The sequence below is a fragment of the Poromitra crassiceps genome (assembly GCF_964638095.1).
Source record: "Poromitra crassiceps genome assembly, chromosome: 13".
In the NCBI taxonomy this organism is placed as follows: Eukaryota; Metazoa; Chordata; class Actinopteri; order Beryciformes; family Melamphaidae; genus Poromitra; species Poromitra crassiceps.
This window is the reverse complement of record NC_139644.1, coordinates 7,832,758-7,853,312: the sequence shown is the minus strand read 5'-3', so window position 1 is coordinate 7,853,312 and position 20,555 is coordinate 7,832,758. Positions and strand designations below refer to the sequence as shown.

The window sequence follows — 20,555 nt, the reverse complement described above, 5'->3', positions numbered from 1 at the left end:
ACTGGTTCCCAAGATAATAGATTTGGTATTTGAGATGTTCAGTGCCAACTTATTTAATTTTATCCAGTCATAAACTAACTCAAAAGATAAAACCTTTTCTAGCTCTGCACTACAGTAGTATTAGCTGCGTAGTGTAGTATAGTATAGCATCCTCTGCGTACATTTGAATGCTTACTTTCTGCAAGATGGAATAGAAGAGTGGTCCAAGACAGCTACGTTGCAGCAGGCAACAGTCTAGCCCTAAGCAGTTCCACATGCTGCCGTTGTAATACACCTTTAGAGTTGTGCATGAAAGGTAACTCTGCATGAATGAGATGGCGCTAGGGCTAAATCCATAACGTTCTAGTTTGCCAAATCAAATATTATGATCGATAACATCAAAAGCTGCGCTAAAATCCATTAGCACTGCACCTGTCATCTTTGTGTTCGCCATCTTCTATAACCAGTTTGTGTTAAGAGCTTCACTATTCACTCTGTAAAACATGTTGGAGCCTCTTGTAAATAGCTCAGTGTCATGTGCGGCAGTGTGTGGATGTTCAGGCCTCAGGCTGTGAACGTGGACAGACATCCCTGCTGACAGGACCAGTCCATCAGGTAAAGAAGCTCCAGCGAGCCACATCGCCCAGGCCCCACGGCGACGAGGCAAATCACTGAGCAGAATCTGACCAACCAAGAATGGAGAAAGTGCAGTAACTAACCGTGTCTTTCATTTTTCAAACCCATCGGACCTGCTGGACCTGAGCAGAAACCTGTTTACCCTCTGCTCCAGTTCTGTGTGGCTAACCATCAAGGATGTGTGGTATTCTAAGCTGGCCAACATCTCGCCTCCCCGTCCTCATTTCGAGGTATAAAAGGAGCTCCTGTCCCACCAAGTCTTCACTCAGCTCTCTCCTCTCCACCCAGAGCAGCAAGACCAGCCGACCAGCCCGCCTGACCTCCAGCCATGGCCTCCTCCTCCAGCCGCAGCAGCTATGTGGCCTCCGGCCAGATCCGTTCCATGCGAGCCGGCAGTGTTTACGGCGGAGCAGGAGGATCTGGTGTCCGGGTCTCCCAGGCCTCCCGCATCTTCTCCTCTGCTGCCACCAGTGGAGGTAACTTCAACCTGTCTGATGCCATCGACATGTGCGAAAACAAGAAGGCCACCATGCAGAACCTGAACGACCGTCTGGCCACCTACCTGGACAAGGTCCGCAGCCTGGAGAAGGCCAACGCCGAGCTGGAGCTGAAGATCAGGCAGTTCCTAGAGAAGAGAACGGCACCTGCATGCCACGACCACAAAGCCTTCAAAGTCAGAATCCGACAACTTCAGGACCAGGTGAGAGCAGAATTTAATCTCTAACCTAACTTACACACACTGGTTTCCAGAATGAAGAGAAAGGCAAAATAAACATTTTAGGATCGTGCTGAAGGATCAGAGTAAGTTATAACATTTCACAGGCTGATGCTCTTGAGGCAGAAATCTCATTGGTTGAGTTAAATCTCAATGGTAGAAGCCAAACTATGGTTTTTGCCCCCCGTCCAGTGAAAAAGGCAAGTGGTTCAAGCATATGCCCTGCTGAAGTTTTGAGCAAGATGCTGAAAATGTTTAATTCTTAACAGGGAACAGCTTACCTAATACCTGGTAATCAGTTTGCAATGTAGGCTACTTGCATAAAACCCACTTTAGCAGCAGCTGAGGCCTTCCCCGTGACAATGAAAACATTCTACAGTAAAACGACAGCTCCAGTGACATTTCACATTATGAAAGCAACAAATTAAAGTATGTGTTCATTGTTCCCTAACTGTTCGAGAGCATGTTTCATTGTGGCATTTGCCAATTTGCTTCACAAATAATTTTTGCTTCACCTCCCGCTCCTCAGATCTACGATGCTGCTCGTGGAAATGCAGCCATCTACCTGGCTATTGACAATGCTAAGCTGGCCACCGATGACTTCAGAGTCAAGTAAGTGTGAATCTGTGCTCCTCGTTTCATTGAACCGACAGGAATGAGCATCTGCAAGAGGATTAACCAACCAGGGGAAAAAACTTGAACATAACATTTACCATTTTGTGGACAATGTTTGTCCAAAGTCCTTTATGTGTGACAGGTGCGTAGATTGTTATTGGGAGTCAAATCTCTAACATTCCTAACCATGAGTCGTTCCCAAACTGCTTTTTCTGTGTGTGAAAGAATAAACATAGATGAGATATGCGAGTGCCAAAAGTTTGGTAGTTTTTGTAATCTATATGTACAACTAGCAACATTTATACATGAATTTGGCAATACCCAAAATACTTATTCCACCAACACCAAGTCAAGTTTATCCCTCGTCTGGGATTTCTGTGTACAGTAAAACAATTAAACAAATGTCAAAATGAAAGAAAGCAATACAGTAGTACTGTAGAGCCAATACTCTATTCTTTTCTTTCATTTTGACATTTGGATTTCCATGGTCTGTCCTCTACTGTAAGTGGAAGTCACCCTTCTATCTCTGCAGGTATGAGACTGAGCTGGCCATGCGTCAGTCGGTGGAGGGAGACATCGCCGGGCTGAGGAGGGTTCTGGATGAGCTGACCCTCGCCAGAACCGACCTGGAGATGCAGCTCGAGGGGCTGAGGGACCAGCTCATCATGATGAAGAGGAACCACAAGGAGGTGAGATCAAATCACCTCCAAACAGGGTCTTAGAGAACCAACATAGAATGAGGTCCATCTGCATCAGGGAGGGGAAACTGGAGGGCCGTCACCGAAAGCATGTCACATACCTGACAACACTCCCAGTTTTTGTGGGAGTCTCCCCATTGTTAACCCTTTCTCCCGCTGTGCTCTCGATTTGTAATTTCTGCCGTTAATCTTCCGATTTCATAGTGGGCTTACGGCGGGGACACACCAGAAACGTCTTCAATGCAGAAGCGTCACCACCTGAACGCAGTTTCATTTCTGCATCCTTGTTAACAGTTAGACTGATCACACGCATCGTGTCCGTCTCGTATCCTGCAGCGAGAGTTGTGACCGGCGCAGATGCATCGCGGAGCAAAACAGAACGCTTCTGGTGTGAATGGCCAGGCTCTTGCTCAACGCTTCTGTGACACGCTGCGACGGAGACGTTTCTGGTGTGGCCCCGCTAGTTTTAAAGCCACCTCCTATGAAACTAGAACACCTAAAGCCACATTGGTAAAAGTTAGGAACATTTTTGGTGAGGGAAAAACTAGCATGGCTATTTTCAAAGAGGTCCCTTGACCTCTCACCTTTAGATATCTGAATGAGAGGTAGTGAGGAGTGGCCATCTCTATCCTCAAAGTTGCTGATCCCTGATCTGCATTAATGATACGTGCAGTGAAATGAAAGCACAGTCAACCATGAAGGAGTTACTTTACTGATGCATCCTTGTGTGTGTGTTTCCCTCCAGGACCTGCTGGCTATGCGCACTGAGATGGGAGGTCAGGTGAACGTGGAGGTGGATGCTGCTCCTCAGCAGGATCTGTCTGCTGTCATGGCTGGAATCAGAGAACACTATGAAGCTGTCGCCACCAAGAACCGCAGGGAGCTGGAGACCTGGTTCCATGCTAAGGTAGGTCACTCTGTCCTGCTTTCGTCAACCACAGTTAGGCTACTGTCCTCTACTGCTGCTCACTGCTCTACGGCAACTTCATATGTTGTTACTGAGGCTAACATCTTGATTCATGTCTATATGTCTTTTTATAATAGCAGTAGTTAACCAGGACTTTCTGCCCCCCCCCCCCCCTCCCCCCCAACACCCCCCAATCCACAGACCACTGAGCTGAACAAGGAAGTGGCTGTGAGCACCGAGACCCTCCAGACGTCCAAGTCTCAGATCACCGAGGTCAGACGAAGCCTGCAGAGCCTGGAGATCGAGCTGCAGGCCCAACTCAGCATGGTAAGATGCCAAAAAAGAGGGGAAATGGTTCTGAAATAGAATTAAATGTCTGTTCTGTTTGATGCAGAAAATGAGACGAATTTCTGTCATTTGTGCTGGAGGTATTTGATGTTACACATGGTTTTGGTTTGTGTGCTGACCTATAGTGATAATGACAATGGACAGTTAAATTACATGGTTGAGCCATAATATGGTATTCAGTGAGTGATGTAATCGAGGGTAAACTCGGATTATTTCAAATGTAGGCTGACAAAGCTCTTCATCATAGTTTCAAACTGATGCAAGAGGATATAGGGCTCTTTTTTAAAGGAAACAGTAAGTTTTTCTGAAAGTAATTTGAGTTTTTGTTTATTCCGATGAAGTTTGATCACCATGGGAGTCATATTTCAGCCTGCTTTATATTTAACACCACATCATGAAACAAGTGAAACTATTGATGCAGAAAGCATTTCTTGAGCAATGAACCCAAAATAATTTTTTGCTTTCCAAGAATACAGTTTGACTGACCAAGTCTTCCTCCCATCTCCCGAACAGAAAGCTTCTCTGGAGGGCACTCTGGCCGACACCCAGAGCCGGTACTCCAGCATGCTGGTGGGCTACCAGAGACAGGTGGTCTGCCTGGAGGAACAGCTGGCCCAGCTGAGGGCCGACCTGGAGCGCCAGAAGGCGCTGTATGCCGAGCTGCTGGACCTCAAGACCCGGCTGGAGATGGAGATCGCCGAGTACAGGAGGCTGCTGGATGGAGAGTCTGAGAGGTAGAGCACTTCATTCTATTCTGCTTCACGGGATGGTTGATGTAGGAAGAGAGACAGGAAAGATGGGTGAGGGAGAAGAATGACATGCCGACCCATGGTGTTTCATGGTGTGAGCTATGGAATGAAACTTGCATGCAACTTAATATTTCACATGTAAATAAATCATCATCATCATCATCATCACCATCGTCTTCTTCATCATCATTATTATTATTATTATTATTATTATTATTATTATTATTATTGTTATTATTATTACAAGCGCAAATGTGTTGTTTTCTGTTTTTTTCTCAAATGGCCACCTCATTTTGTAGGCTAATGAAAATCAGGACTTTAAGGATGTCTACTCAGCCTATAGGTTGTAATTTCAGCTCATTCTAGGTAAAGTGAAGAAGCAGTGAACTTAACTGTTTTGTGTCTTCCTGGGTCTCTGCAGCTCCATCACCACCAAGACCATCAAGGTGGTGACCATCGTTCAGGAAGTGGTGGACGGCAAGGTGGTCAGCTCCACCTCAGACGTGGACCTCTCCAGCACGTCCTCGGTCAGCGAATGCTGAGCCAAAACTATCAACTAACTAACTAACTAACTAACTAACTATGGTGGCCTGTTGGTAGCCTAACTGACATTCTTCAATAAAAATGAAGTCCTAAGGTGATGCTGTCTTCCAGCTGTTTTTATTTGTCTGATACTCAAATGAATGGGAAGGTTTCTACTGAATGAAGGGGGGGATTTTAGCAGTGTGAGACGGCCTGTAGCTGTGTATTTGTACATAAAGGGACAGAATGTGCCTGCAGCTGAATGACGTAAACCAGTGGTTCTCAACCACTGGGGGGGAGCGCCCTCTAGTGGGATGTGAAATATTTTCAAGTTGAAGCTCGTAAAATTACTGGGTCTTGGGTCGCAGGGGCGATTTTAGCGTTAGCCCTTTAGGGATGCTAGAGTTATCTGATTATTCAAGTGTCATGTAAACAGCATCCTTTATTGGATAAAGGCCGTTATCAGTTTATGAGAAAACCGATAAACACACCTAGGTTACTGCTGAATCATCGGGTTTATTAATTGCCGTCAATGTCCACTCACACACTTTGAGGTGAGTTCCCACTATTTACTAAGTGCATGTAAATGCGGAAATCAGATTATTGCCAGTTACCTGATTATTCTCAGTTATCCGTTTATTGTTTGCATGTAAACGCACAATGAGAACCCTCTACGGGGGTCCCGGGGTCATACCCCCCGGGAAGAAACGTTTGTACATTTTAAAGTAAAATGGATCAATCTGGTGCACTTTGAGAGCAGAATGAAGAGACTAGATCTATGAAGAACTATACATACACACATCATACAGACATTATCCTCTTTACTGTTCTGTGCCTTTACAATGATGATACAATTATTGTCTATAATATTCTGCATAGGCGTACAGCTAACTATATGGTGGAATACTGCTTGCTTAAATACAATGGCCCATCTATTCCAAAATCACTTCCAGGGGAGAACTCAAGTACAGAGTAACATTTGCTTTGTAGGCATAAACAAAAGGTAAAAAAAAGGGGGGGGGATTTCATAACGTTGATTGGAATGATGTTCGGCCAAGACCATAGCTGAGCCCACCCAAAGAAAATACTCGACATCCAGACGAATCTGTAGGTACCAATCATGTTATGCTAGCTCGCCTGGAAGCGGGTTTAACATAGCTCCAAAGTTGGCAAAGTTTTTGACAAATGTAAATGGGCATTGACTACTCAATTGGGTCCCTTGACCTCTCACATCAAGATACTGTATCTGAATGAAATTGGGATAATTAGAACCACATGAGTCTTAGCTTTAAGCCAGGTCTGACATACAGTATGGCAGCTACATAGGGTATATGAGCTCCAGGGTCCTAAAGACAGTATTCTGCATGCAGTGAAAATGTTATTCTTGTCTTTTTTGTTTCCTTATTTCTGCACACTGTGGTGCCAAAACAATCTTGGAATTGTATAATTTGGGTATGGCTACAAAGCTGAGACTCCTGTTAATCCAAAGAGCCCAATCACGTTAATGTGTGATGCAATATGGCCTCATAGCATAGAATGTATTGGCCTCAAAGTGATCCTTTCCTCTGAAATGTCCTTCACTTTAATTTGCATGTATCGACCACCTTCCCCGAAAATCGCTTTTTATGACCAACTCAAGGTAATTTTAAAACACTGTGACTCAAAACGGGAGCTCATCCTTTTGGGGGATTTGAACACAAACTGGGATAACAAAAAAGACAGAAAAAATCTTAAAGCAGTTACAGATAGTTTTAACCTAGTCCAACTCATAAAGGATCCCACTAGACTCACAAATCGTACCAAAACCAAAATTGACCTGATCTTCACCAATAATCCGGCCAGTATCACCAAATCAGACAACCTCCTGACCGGTCTCTCTGACCACAATATAATCTTTCTCACAAGAAAACTCACCAAACAACGCCTCCGTCATTCACATACTTTGCTATCTGACAACTCTAGCTCAACCTTTATCCCAAAGAACCAACAACCCGATCTCGAATCAGCCATTAGGGGACTCGACAGGGATAACTTGATTTCCTGTGACAATATAAACCTTTGTGCCTCCTCTTTCCTCAATACTATTAAAGATGTCTTACAGTCACTCTCCAGAAGAGGGAGCCCTCGGAAAAGAAATCTTGGCTCTCTCCCGTGGATTACAAGTGACTGTATTAATATAATGAAACTTAGAGATCAACTACTCAAAATGGCTGGGTTTCCCAAAAGCTTCTTAGCGCTAAGAAGCTTCTTTAACCCTTCTCAAGGCCCCCTTAAGAAGCAAACGCGTTTCCCAATTGCTTCTTAGCCTAAGATGATCTTTCGTTACGAAGGCATGCGTTTCCCAAAAGCTTCTTAGCGCTAAGAAGCTTCTTTGACCCTTCTTAAGGCTCCCGTAAGAAGCCAACGAAGCCAACGCGTTTCCCGATTGCTTCTTAGCCTAAAATGATCTTCCGTTAAGAAGGCTGCGTTTCCCAAAAGCTTCTTAGCGCTAAGATGATCTTTCGTTAAGAAGGTTTTGTAAGAAGGGTCTGGGGCATTCTTAACACCTTAATGACGAAACACTGGCAGATCCAGTCGCGTCAGGCAAAAGGAGATACTTGTGTCCACTGTTCCTCTTGTGTTTTTCCCTTTTTCCTTTCTTTCATGCACCCTTTAGTGTTTAAAATTGGGGAACACTTGACAATCTCCCCTGTATGTATGGTTACTTGTGTTTTAAATGTTTTACCGTAGGCTATATTCCTCTAATCAGAATGGATTCCTTTTATAATAAGAATCTTGTGGATTTATATAGCACCTTTCACAGAACCCAAGGTCGCTTAAATTCTGTAGTGTTTCTCGCAATTTTGTTGTATGCTGTGTATATAAAGCAATTTGAACTGCAGTCCATGTCTGAAATAAATAATGTTCTGTTCAGACCATTTTCTGTTCAGACCATTTTGTCCATTGTTGGCGGTAGGGTATGGAACGGTCTCCCGCCCGCAGTAAGGGAGTGCCCCACATACCCTACCTTCAAAACTAAACTTAAGGAATGGCTCAAAACTAACCAACACTGCACCCATAACAATAACCAATAGCCCTCTCATCATTTCCTTGATTGCACTTTACTGTATCAGCACTTTATTGTACTGATATTGCACTTTAACTGTGCACTTTAACTGTATTGCTTTTATCTTGTTTGTGTGTATTGTTTTTATCCTGTGTATGTATTGTTATCCCTTGTGCATTTTTATTTTATTATATTGCTTTTATTCCCGTATTGCTTTTTATTCCCGTATTGTTTTTATTCCTGTAGTTACCTTGTAGTTTTTAGTTCTTTATGTCCCGAGGACTGCGGGTGAAAACTAGCTTCGGCTAATCCCGGCACTTTTACTGTTGACATGTATGATGATGATTCTATATGTGTAAACTGTTTTATTAATGTGCACTGTCCTGTCTAACTAAACAATAAAGTAAAGTAAAGTAAGTAGTAACCATTTCAAAATGTGATGATACTTTTTTTTTTACTTGACCTTATATAAAATGACCTATAGAGACATTGCGTAACGCGCCATCATTCAGAAACCACGCCCAAGACGGGGGAAAACAGAAACCAACCCTCCAATCCTGGCGTTCTCCTATGTCACGTGCATGGTTGCGTGTTGTACAAATAGATCGTATATACAGAAGATGAACACTCCAACTTATTTCCTTGACAGCTAGATCCACATTGTTCTTCTCGTCAATTCTCAATGGCTTCCTTGTTTTGCTCAGAAGTACAAAAAAAACTTTAACTGGCGATTTTTTACATTTGTTGTCTGCGCAGCCCACCACACAACAGCTTTTAGCTATGTTTAATTCAAGGAAAATGATGCTGGTGTGTGGAAATGAACAGAGCTTTTCCCCCGTGATGGGCATGGCCTATTTCATGCAGTGTCTCTATTGTGGGCTCTAGGATAATCACATCCTGGACATCATTCCAAACAAAGTTAGGAAATTCCACTTTTGTTATTTTATTATTTTACTTTTGTTTATGCCTAAAAAGCAAATGTTACTTTGTACTTGAGTTCTCCCCTGGCAGTGATTTTGGTATAGTTGGCTACCATTGTATTTAAGCAAGCAGTATTCTACCTACCATTCTACCTATATGCAGAATATACAGTATATAGCGAGACTATTATTTTTTCATCATTGTAAAGCAACAGAACAGTAAAGAGGATATTAATGTCATGTGTGTAGTTCTTCGGAGATCTAGCCTCTTCATTTTGCTCTCAAAGTGCACCAGATTGATTAATTTTTACTTTAAAATGAATAATTACTTTAATTATAAAAAAAATCACATGCTGGGCATACCCCCGGATCCTATAGGGGATCTACGGTCCAGGATAGTGTGATTGGGGGCTGAGCCCCCCCAAAGGTCTGATCCTAAAACCGCCCCTCCCAAGACATTACAATCAAGCCCTTGCCAAACAAGTTCCCACTAAAGAGCTAAACAGTCACGTGACATATTTTGCCCCGGAGGTTTCCCATTCATTCTCTCCATAGTCATTTAGAAAAATCCTTAAAATAATAATAACATCTATTTTTTCACCGTTTTTATTTTTTATTTTTGCTCCAAGAAAATGAATGGAAACTCACTTCCGGGGCAAGAAATGTCATGTGACTGTTGAGCTCTATATGCTGATTAGCCTATCAGTGCAGCTCTCTCTGTATTCCACAGACCAGAGATTTCAATCTGCTGTCACTCGGCCACATTCCCGTGCTCGGCTCCGCCCGGCCTAGCCGGCTAATTCCAGTTAGCCAGCTGCTTTTCTAAACTTTCCAAATGTTATTGGATCGAATGGATCAAATTGGGAAGTAAAACGAGTCATTTTGCGAGGGCTGTGTGACTGTGTATTACAGTCCTTGCATGGTCCTATTTCCCGAGTTAAAGAGTTAAAGAGTACAACAACAATGTGTTGGACTTTATTGCTCAGAGCGCGGAACAGAACGGAACGGAACGGAACGGAACGCAACGGAACGCAACGCAACGCAACGGAATGCAACGTTCACACTCATCAAAGTTCTGAAACTGGGGTCTGCAGATGCAGAAGAGTCTATTCCATAACAGCTCTGGAACGGTACCGGGGCGCCAGTGAGAAAGCACCCTAGAAATCCCAAAAACTATACATCACATCGCTTATATTTTGACATTCTGAGTCAGAAGTAGCTCAAGGGTCTGATGTACAATATATGTACTGTATGTGGTGTTAAAGTTGTGTGAACTGCCTGTGTGTGTGTGTGTGTGTGTGTGTGTGTGTGTGTGTGTGTGTGTGTGTGTGTGTGTGTGTGTGTGTGTGTGTGTGTGTGTGTGTGTGTGTCACTAGCGTAGCCAGACTTGGCTCTTGGGTGTGCCACAGAAAGCCAGGGTATGCCAGGGGGCGGACCATTTGGTGGCGGCAAAAATTTGGGTATTTTCAAACCAGATTTAGAGGAATATTAAGATAGGACCATATGACCATAACCATCAATGTTTGCTCCTTTTCGCACTCATTATTAGCAGGTAGAAGCAGTCAATTAAATTGTATTTTTTGGCAACATGTAAAACCACTTTGGTATCTCAAAAAAGTCTCACCTACTTTTTCCAATGAGCGTTCTAGTCGGGAAAGAATCTTAAAAAGTAAACGCCCACAGCGCTCCTCCAAAAACAACAGACGCCACCAGCACTGAAACGCCAGGCGCGTTCAAGAGGAGCACGTCTAGCGCGTCCTTACATAGAGAATGAATTGCAGAAAGACGTTGGCAGCTCCAAAAACGCTATTGGTCTGAATGAACAAACAAACAACTTAATTTTTCCCCCTTTCTGTTTGGGTGCGCCAGCTGCCTGTGTGGGTGGCATTTGCACACCCAGGCGCACCCGTGGCTATGCGCATGGTGTGTGTGTGTGTGTGTGTGTGTGTGTGTGTGTGTGTGTGTGTGTGTGTGTGGCTGTGCATGTGACTGTGTGGGTGGGTGTGTGTGCCTGTGCGTGTGGATGTGTGGGTGGGGGGTCTGACCTGTCAGACTGGGCGGAGGTTGGTATGAGACTTGGACCTGTGTGACAAGTCGAACAGCAAAGACAGCAGTGCCTTTATTCAATTTATTCAAGAGAAACAGCAGAGATAATTTGGTCACCTGTATGTCTGGAGGCTTGGGAGGGTTACTTAAAGAATGGAATCCGATACAATTAGGCCTCCTAGTTACCTGCTAAAAATTTGAATCAGTAACGTAATCCAAGTATCACAATATTAAAGTAGTGTAACTGATTAGGTTCCGTTACTTTTCGATTACTTTGAACAAATGTCCTGCATTTGACTACTGGAGTCGGGGGGCATGTAGCTGCTCAGGGGGACATTTTCCCATAAAAAAGCTCTGTACTCATTTGACCCATCATGTGTTGGTTACAGCAGGCTATCAGCTAATCTATCTAGTGTCACCTGTTTGTTTCTCATTAATACGATAATAATACAATTACAATCATAATATTTCTACACAGTGCACTGATATTATCTGATTTATAGTCATTTATTTTCGGGTGCACTCGTCCTTTTTAAGAGCCAATTGTTTTTTTCCCCTCCAAGCTCTGCCAGTGTTGGGCAAGTTACTTTAAAAATGTAATATACTACATATTACTAGTTACTTACATTTGAAAGTATGTTACTTTACAATTTTACTGTCTGTGTAGAGTAACTCGGTACTTATTACACTACTTTTGCATTACTTTTACCAAAACAGCAGCAGCAGAATGACATCGCTGCCCCGGAACCATCCCGAAAAAATATTTCAACTGCCTTGAAGTCAGTGTAAACAATCCAAGATTCTAAATGTTATTATTTTCCTTTGTTATTGTCATCTATACTGGTTATTTGCATAAAAACTCACAGTTTGATTAGGAACTGATTGTATCTTTATTTAAATATGTGCTTTAATTTTTTTTTAAAGTCACTCAATTTGTAACTTGAGTTACTTGACAAAGTAACTGGTATAATATTACTCAAATCCTAAGTTATATTACTGAGTTACTGCTAAAAGTAATATATTACATGTAAGATGTTACTTGTGTAATGAGTTACCCCCAACACTGTACTGACTGGCTTTAGTTTGAAAATATGTTAATTATAAAGTAAAGCCAGCACTGTACCTATATATTACCTATGCATTACCTGTTCCATTAGGGTAGGGTAATGAGCCATGCAAAGAAATGTTACAGACAAGACGCAAGCCATTCAATATGGTGAATAATTAAGTTGAAGTTTAGCTGTAAAACAATATAGCACTGGTGCAGAGCTCCCTCCCTCACAGACTTTCATTTGGTGGTAGTTTCTGAGGTGGTTGGTGAATTCAGTGGAATTTATGCACCAGGGTGGAACATTTTAGGTTCACAAAACACCAAAAACAACAACACAAGATACAAGAAGCCAGAAGGCAATTAGTGAGACACAACATATAAACAGGCTTATAGACAGACACATGAAAAACACTTCATGTCTGTGCTTTAAGTCTTGTTGGTCACATTGTAGATTTAAGGATAGTAATGGCACTTGGCATGATGGACTTCTTGAATATATTTATAGTTGTCAGAGGGACTCTATAGCACCTCCCAGAGCTCAAAGGCTCAAACTGGCTCAATAAAGGATGGGAGCTTTCTATGAAGAGTAGAGTCAAGGGCTTTTGAAGTGTACCCACTACTTTGCTGCCATTGACACAATAAACCCTTTTCACGGGGGCCATTTCATGTCAAAAAGGCAGGGTAAACACAGGTGCAAGCAAAACACTAATGAGGGTTTCCAACTTCCATGATTGGAAGTTTGAAACCCTCATTAGTGTTTTGCTAGTGGTGTTTAGTCTGCCTTTTTGACACAAAATGGCCCCCGTGAAAAGGGTCTATCCTATTGCCATGCTTCATTCTGATTAACACTTTACCGCCCTGTGCTCATTGACTGCTCTCCTCTATCAAATTCTAATCCTGCTAGTCCCCCTTTTTTTTACTAAATGTAAAGTACCCTAATATTGATTACATCTTTTTTCTGTAACTGTAATGGATTTGCAGTAACCATTTTTGTAATCTGATTACGTAATTCCATTACATGTAATCCATTACTCCCCAAGCCTGCATGTCTGTATAAGTCTTATTGAGTTTAAAAGGGTCGAAAACTGCCTCTACCTTCATGCCTCTCTGTTGCAGGGCTGCCTGTGTTTACACTGTGAATAGGTCTGTGTGTACAGTATGGCTAAGCATTACCTTGTGTACACAGAGAGAGAGAGATGGAGAGAGAGAGAGAGAGAGAGAGAGAGAGAGAGAGATGGAGAGTGCATGAAAGGAGAGGTCTAAGTATTATAGGAAAAATGGAACACTGAGTAGATGAAAATGATAAATTATCCCACCCATGACAATAGCATTTGATAAGCAAAACTCCTAATTTTGCTTACAAATCAAATGCCCCCCCCCTTCCACACACACACACACACACACACACACACACACACACACACACACACACACACACACACACACACACACACACACACACACACACACACACACACACTCAATGTTGAGAGCATTCTGAGCTTCAGTATTCACTTTTTAAAACATGTTGGAGCCGCATGTGAACAGCTCGGGGTCATGTAGGAGGGTGTGTGGATGTTCAGGCCTCAGGCTGTGAGCGTGGACAGGCATCCCTGCTGACAGGACCAGTCCATTGGGTAAAGAAGCTACAGTGAATTGCATCACTGAGGGGGGACGGGAGGAACCATTGAGCAGAATCTGACCAGGAGAAAGTACTGATAACAACTTAATTTCCAAACCCATCGGACCTGCAGAACGTCACCTGTTAAGCAGAAACCTGTTTAGCCTCTGCCCCGGGCTGTGTGGCTAACCCCAGAGGATGTTTGGTATTGTAAGATGGACAACATCTCGCCTCCCCCGTCCGTCCTCATTTAGAGGTATAAAAGGAGCTCCTGTCCCACCAAGTCTTCACTCAGCTCTCTCCTCTCCACCCAGAGCACCAAGACCAACCAACCAGCCCACCTGACCTCCAGCCATGGCCTCCTTCTCCAGCCGCAGCAACGTAGCCGGTAGCTGCGTCATGATGCCATCCTCCATCAGCTCCTCTCGGCAAATCGGTTCCATGCGAGCCGGCAGCGTTTACGGCGGAGCAGGAGGATCTGGCGTCCGGGTCTCCCAGGCCTCCCGCATCTTCTCCTCTGCTGCCACCAGTGGCGGTGACTTCAAACTGTCTGATACCATCGATGTGTCCGACAACAAGAAGGCCGCCATGCAGAACCTGAACGACCGTCTGGCCACCTACCTGGACAAGGTCCGCAGCCTGGAGAAGGCCAACGGCGAGCTGGAGCTCAAGATCAGGCAGTTCCTGGAGAAGAGAAGGGTACCTGAAGGCCACGACCACACCGCCTTCAGTATCAGAATCAGACAACTTCAGGACCAGGTGAGAGCACACGTTTTAGAATGGTGTGGAATGGTGTTTGGTCAAAAGAGAAAGGCAGATGTTTGAGGCAAAAAATAAAATAAATCTTAATGGTTGAGTTCAATCTCAATCGGCAAGGGGTTCAAGAGTCCGTGTTAGCAAGCATCTGATCTGTCCTGCTGACATCTCCTTAAGAAAGGCACTGAACCCCCACCATTTAAATTATTCTCAGTGAACAACTTCAGAGGCCCAGATCGGTTAATTCAATATTTGCTGTGTGTCTTATGTAACCAATGCACACATGGTCTACATCTCAGGCTGAGCATCTCATCTCAGACCGTTTGCAGTGTATTTGCATAAGAACATGAATGTGGCCTGTAGCACATCTTCTCCAGAGCCACACCCGAACCTGACATTTGACCCAAAGCAGCGCCATCTTCATGACAGTGAACACAGTGATGATTTAGGATCATGAATCTTGTGTCTGTTAAAGTATTAACTTTTCAAGATCATGTTTCGTTTTAGTATTGCTAATTCTACATTTCTGCTTCATCTCCCCTCAGATCTACAATGCTGCTCGTGAAAATGCAGCCATCTACCTGGCTATTGACAATGCTAAGCTGGCCACCGATGACTTCAGAGTCAAGTAAGTGTGAATCTGTGCTTCTCGTTTTATTGACTGACAGGAGGCTTCCTATTCCTCTATCATCATGTTCATCTGAACTGAACACAAATGCTGTTTCAACTCTAGATGATTTGCTCTAGTCCAGCATTTCCTAAAATATTTAATCTGCTCATACACTGTTAAATATGTGCTTTGGGGTGCCTTGCTGAAAATATAGTTTTCATGGTCTGTCCTTTTAAGTGGAAGTTATACTTCTCTGCAGGTATGAGAATGAGCTGGCCATGCGTCAGTCGGTGGAGGGAGACATTGGCGGTCTGAGGAGGATTCTGGATGAGCTGACCCTCACCAGAGCCAGCCTGGAGATGCAGGTCGAGGGACTGAGGGATGAGCTCATCACGCTGAAGATGAACCACGAGGAGGTGAGATCAAATCACCTCCAAACAAGGGCTCTGAGCACCAATATAGGATGGGGTTAATCTGCATAAATGATAACATTCAAGTTGATTAGGATCACCATTAGCTACAGCATTGCAGCAGCTATCTTTCCTGGGGTCTACAAGCCTAGATGTTATTAGGATTATTAACCTTAACATACATATCTTTGGAAGAAAAAACACTCACTAAATATTCCAGTTATATTGGAAATGACAGACAAGTTAGATTACAGTTATCTTCACAAATAAAATAAAAATTACATTAACGAAATTACTAATCTGTATAATACATGTATGTTATGGAAACAGGAACACAAATTAAAGGAACAATGCCAATTTTCAACCAGCTTGCTGCACAAAATCAGTAGTATCTGAAAGCTGTAAACAGTTTTGCAGACATTCATTTAGTTTGACGGTTATTGAGCGTTGATTTGAGTTAAGTTGTGGACCAGTGATGTCATATTTTGTAATGATACAAAGCTGTTTGAAAGTGTTCCTTTAATATAATTCCGTTACAGAACAACCTCTGTAACCATTAGGCCGACCTGACATATTTTTCCGTTTGATTTTCAAATCTACTATGGCTCAAGATAAGAAGATAGGTGGTATACATGTGGTTTAGTTAACACAAACAAACTAATTTAATTGATTAAGATGAATGAATTTGAGTACTAAGTCCTGACAATACCGAACTCTGATTGGCCGACAGCAGCAACATCTCTAATTAAATTGAGGGAAACCTGATGAGTGGACGCTTTCCAGTTCAAATGCTGCAAACTGACCTGATTGTTGGACAGATGAGGTAGCCAATCAGGACCAAGTCCAATTGTGATGCATTTCCTGGAGTTATTCTGAAATTTGCTGCGTGGGAAAGGATGGGTTTATGACAATGCAATAACTTTGAATTTGATCACCCAAACGAAATCCAATTTGATATAGGTGAGGAACATCTCAATTCATGCAGTCTGGCCTCATTAAAGAGACGAAACATCATGCTGTGTGTTTTCCTCCAGGACCTGCTGGCCTTACGCGCACACATGGGAGGTCAGGTGAACGTGGAGGTGAATGCTGCTCCTCAGGAGGATCTGTCTGCTGTCATGGCTGGAATCAGAGAACACTACGAGGCTGTCGCCGCCAAGAACCGCAAGGAGCTGGAGGAATGGTTCCATGCTAAGGTATGTGAAAGAAGTAGGGTGCGCACATTAAGCAGCTTCAGCAGATCAGGTGCAGGACAGAAAGAAGTAGGGTGCGCACATCAAGCAGCTTCAGCAGATCAGGTGCAGGACAAAATACCAAATCAACTTAGAAGAAAAGTCATGTTTGCACACTGAAAATTAGCTCCCAGGTCAGTTTATTTGACGTTTCGACCCAGAGGTCTTCATCAGAATGTCAGGTCACTCTGTCCTGCTTTCGACAGCCACTGTTACTGCGCTCTACTGCTGCCTTGCTCTACGGCCACTTATGTCCGTTACTGAGGGAAACATTGTTTTTCATGTCTAACCCTAAGAGTTCATTTGAAAAATAATAATAATAATAATAAAAAAATAAAAATAAATAAATAAATAAATATATATATATATATATATATATATATATATATATATATATATATATATATATATATATATATATATAGTAGTAAGTTTAAGTATACAGCTACCTACCTGGGGTTAACAGTAGTAAGTACAGTAACCAGGTGTGAAGTACTAACTTGCCTAGTAGTCATAATTTGATCTTCTGTGTTAGCCAAGTGGACAGATGTATTTTGGGCTCTGTCCCTTGTTGTTGTTGTTGTTGTTGTTGTTTCTCTCCCCCGTTGATTCATGGACCTGATTGGTGGTTCAACAAACTTGGCACTTCTTCACTTTCCCCGTCTAGATGTTTCCAGTACGCCTGCTTCTTTAGCCCCCCTAGTGCTAGACTGAGTCAAAGAAAAAACAACTGTTTTAATGATCTACTATTAAAAATGGCTCACTTAATTTTATAATTTCAAATGAGCACGTTGGAAGACCACAGCTTTTACATTCTAATCCACAGACCACCGAGCTGAACAAGGAAGTGGCTGTGAGCACCGAGACCCTCGAGTCGTCCAAGTCTCAGATCACTGAGTTCAGACGAAGCCTGCAGAGCCTGGAGATCGAGCTGCAGGCCCAAACCAGTATGGTAAGATGTCGAAAAAGAGGGAGAATGGTTCTGAAATGGAATGTAATATCAGTTTAATGCAGAGAATGAGATTTGGTATTATGTTGTTTTATTTAATAGAGATATGAGATAGACCTATGGACAGCTAAATTACTCGATTGAGCCATAATATTGTATTCAGTGATGTAATGGAGGTTAAACTCATCTTAGTCCAAATGTAGCCTGACAAAGCTCTTTATCATAGTAAGTAGTTTCAAACTGATGGAGGATATAGGGTCTTTTTTAAATGGAAACAATATGTTTTTTTTTCAAGTAATTTGATTTTCATTTGGTGGTTGTTTGATCACCATGGAGGTAATATTTCAACCACCATCACAAGTGAAACTATCCATGCAGAAAGCATCTCTTAAGCGATGAACCCAAAACAATTTCTTGCTTTCCAAGAATACAGTTTGACTGACCAAGTCTTCCTCCCATCTCCCGAACAGAAAGTTTCTCTGGAGGGCACTCTGGCCGATACCCAGAGCCGGTACTCCAGCATGCTGGTGGGCTTCCAGAGACAGGTGGTCAGCTTGGAGGAACAGCTGGCCCAGCTGAGGGCCGACCTGGAGCGCCAGAGGGCGCTGTACGCTCAGCTGCTGGACCTCAAGACCCGGCTGGAGATGGAGATCGCTGAGTACAGGAGGCTGCTGGATGGAGAGTCTGAGAGGTAGAGCACTTCATTCTGCTTCATGATGGTTGACGTAGGAAGAGAGAGAGGAAAGATGGGTGAGGGAGAAGATGTGAAAAGGTCCTGGACCGGAGTCCGACCCAGGACGTTTCATGGTGTGAGCTATGAAATGAAACTTGTATGCAACTTAACATATCACAACAGGGAAGAAAAAAAAAACATAATTTCAACCGCAAAAGTGTTGTTTTCTAATCTAATCCCAAATGATTCCATCTCAAAGTAATGAAAATCAGGACTTTAAGGATGTTTACTCAGCCTAGTTGTAATTTCAGCTCATTGTAGGGAAAGTGAAAAATCAGTACACTTAGTTTTGTGTCCTCCTGTGTTTCTGCAGCTCCGTCACCACCAAGACCACCAAGGTGGTGACCATTGTGCAGGAAGTGGTGGACGGCAAGGTGGTCAGCTCCACCTCAGACGTAGACATCACCAGCCAGACCTTGTAAGAACCTTCTGGTCCCTCTCAACGCTGTCCAGATGATGATGCCTGACCCGAGACACCAACATCTCTTACACAGAGAAAATGGCAAATAAAAGTGTTCTGAGGTGCTGAAAGTGATGACTGAGACAAAACGTTCACCAAAATCCTGTTTGGTGCCCTTTTGTTAGCAACATTCTTCAATAAAAATGAGTCTTACAGTGATGCTGTCTTCCAGCTGTTTTTATTTCAATCAGAAGAGACCCATTTGTAGTTTTACAATGATTCATTAACAATGATTAAGTTACACGAGCCTTTAGGCAACATTAAGAACATCTTGGATGATTAGACTCCATCATGACATCAGCGTGATAATGACATCATGATCAGTAGGGGTAGTGCAGTCAGGAGTAGGATGGAATAGCGCCACCACATGGTATGCAACATGTTTTGCTTCGGAAATTTCATATTGTATATTTCTGTGGATCAAACATACAATGCTGACATTGTATTCTGGCGAGTGGGCTGGTCTTGTGGTCCTGGGTCTGTTACAGTCTGATGTGGGTGTGGCTTGCAGATAAGCAGATGTTACATTTTCTTTAGGAATATTTGAGAGTCTCTGAAGCCCTCTTGATGGCAGCACATGCTGCTGTTAAGCTCATGAGGTGTCAGCAGTCACGTCTTTGACTGGTGGAAGAACCTGCTTCACAGGTTTGGATGGTGTCAATCTTGACACTTTTACTACCTGAGAGGCAAGTATGTGCATGGAACAGGTTATAGTAATCATTTGCTAATATGTAGTCTTAGTGTTGCTACACGTGTACAGGTACCATACAAATACTTAGACTTACCCCTGTGGGTAATTTATTTTGAGTCGACTATCCACCTGACCTGCATGTCTTTGGACCGTGTTTAAGAATATTATAACTGTATTTGTTTCCTCCATCTAAGACACATGACTGATTTTTGTGTGTTCAAAGTCAGTCTCAAGATGGTCCATATCAAATTCCATGTGAGTCAGATGACCGGCTCAAGGGCAGTCATGAAAAAAGTGACTTGGGACGAAAAAAAATCCAATATGGCAGACATTGAAAGTGATGTATGGGTTGTACTCAGCACCTTACAAAGGGGACATAATAATTTTCTCTCTGTGAGTAAAGCAGCAAAAATGTCAAGTTGCTTGTTACAGCGCCACATGTGGCCGATCGATATAATTTAGTTTTGTTGAGTAGTGGAGGGCCGTAGGAGCCCACTTGCAATATGGTTACTGTAGGACTTAGGGGTTTCTGAGCTAGAGACACTTTTACCAGACAAAAAGAAAACACAAGAGGAAGAATATTTCCAATAAATACAATAGGGACCAGCACAAAAACAATACAGGGTTTCAGACATAAGGACTTGAGACCATAAAACAATTAAAGGTGAAAGAAGAAGATATAAAAACTCTTTACCTACAAAGAAGTTGAGGATTTAGAAAGCAGAAGCCTGAGATGTGACCAGTTTTCCTCACTGTGAGTGAAGACTGCCCTCTTCTGCCATAAGAGAGAACTGCATCTCATCCCTGCATCAGTCTTTATTATGCACCATGTAATGGTCATCAGCAGAGGATAGAAAAGAC

The 20,555-nt window shown here is 42.9% G+C and overlaps 2 protein-coding genes across 2 annotated transcripts; both read left to right on the top strand.

Annotated features, from left to right (window-relative positions):
• Positions 1-864: 864 nt before the first annotated feature.
• Positions 865-5,281, top strand: LOC310787589 (keratin, type I cytoskeletal 50 kDa-like). Its single transcript, XM_083649057.1, has 7 exons — positions 865-1,315; positions 1,860-1,942; positions 2,478-2,634; positions 3,389-3,550; positions 3,752-3,877; positions 4,412-4,632; positions 5,069-5,281. The coding sequence occupies exons 1-7, from the start codon at positions 944-946 to the stop codon at positions 5,187-5,189; spliced, it is 1,242 nt and encodes a 413-aa protein (XP_083505183.1). The 5' UTR covers positions 865-943; the 3' UTR covers positions 5,190-5,281.
• Positions 5,282-14,294: 9,013 nt separating this feature from the next.
• LOC310787590 (keratin, type I cytoskeletal 13-like) lies at positions 14,295-18,505 on the top strand (the record flags this gene model as incomplete). Its single annotated transcript, XM_083649058.1, has 6 exons — positions 14,295-14,612; positions 15,155-15,237; positions 15,479-15,635; positions 16,664-16,825; positions 17,688-17,813; positions 18,281-18,505. The coding sequence occupies 6 exons, from the start codon at positions 14,295-14,297 to the stop codon at positions 18,503-18,505; spliced, it is 1,071 nt and encodes a 356-aa protein (XP_083505184.1).
• Positions 18,506-20,555: the final 2,050 nt, after the last annotated feature.

Coding starts and splice junctions, on each gene's coding strand:
- LOC310787589 (XM_083649057.1), top strand. CDS start 944: ATGGCCTCCTCCTCCAGCCGCAGCAGCTATGTGGCCTCCGGCCAGATC. Junction 3,551..3,751: donor AGACCTGGTTCCATGCTAAG/GTAGGTCACTCT, acceptor CCCAATCCACAG/ACCACTGAGCTGAACAAGGA. Junction 3,878..4,411: donor TGCAGGCCCAACTCAGCATG/GTAAGATGCCAA, acceptor TCTCCCGAACAG/AAAGCTTCTCTGGAGGGCAC.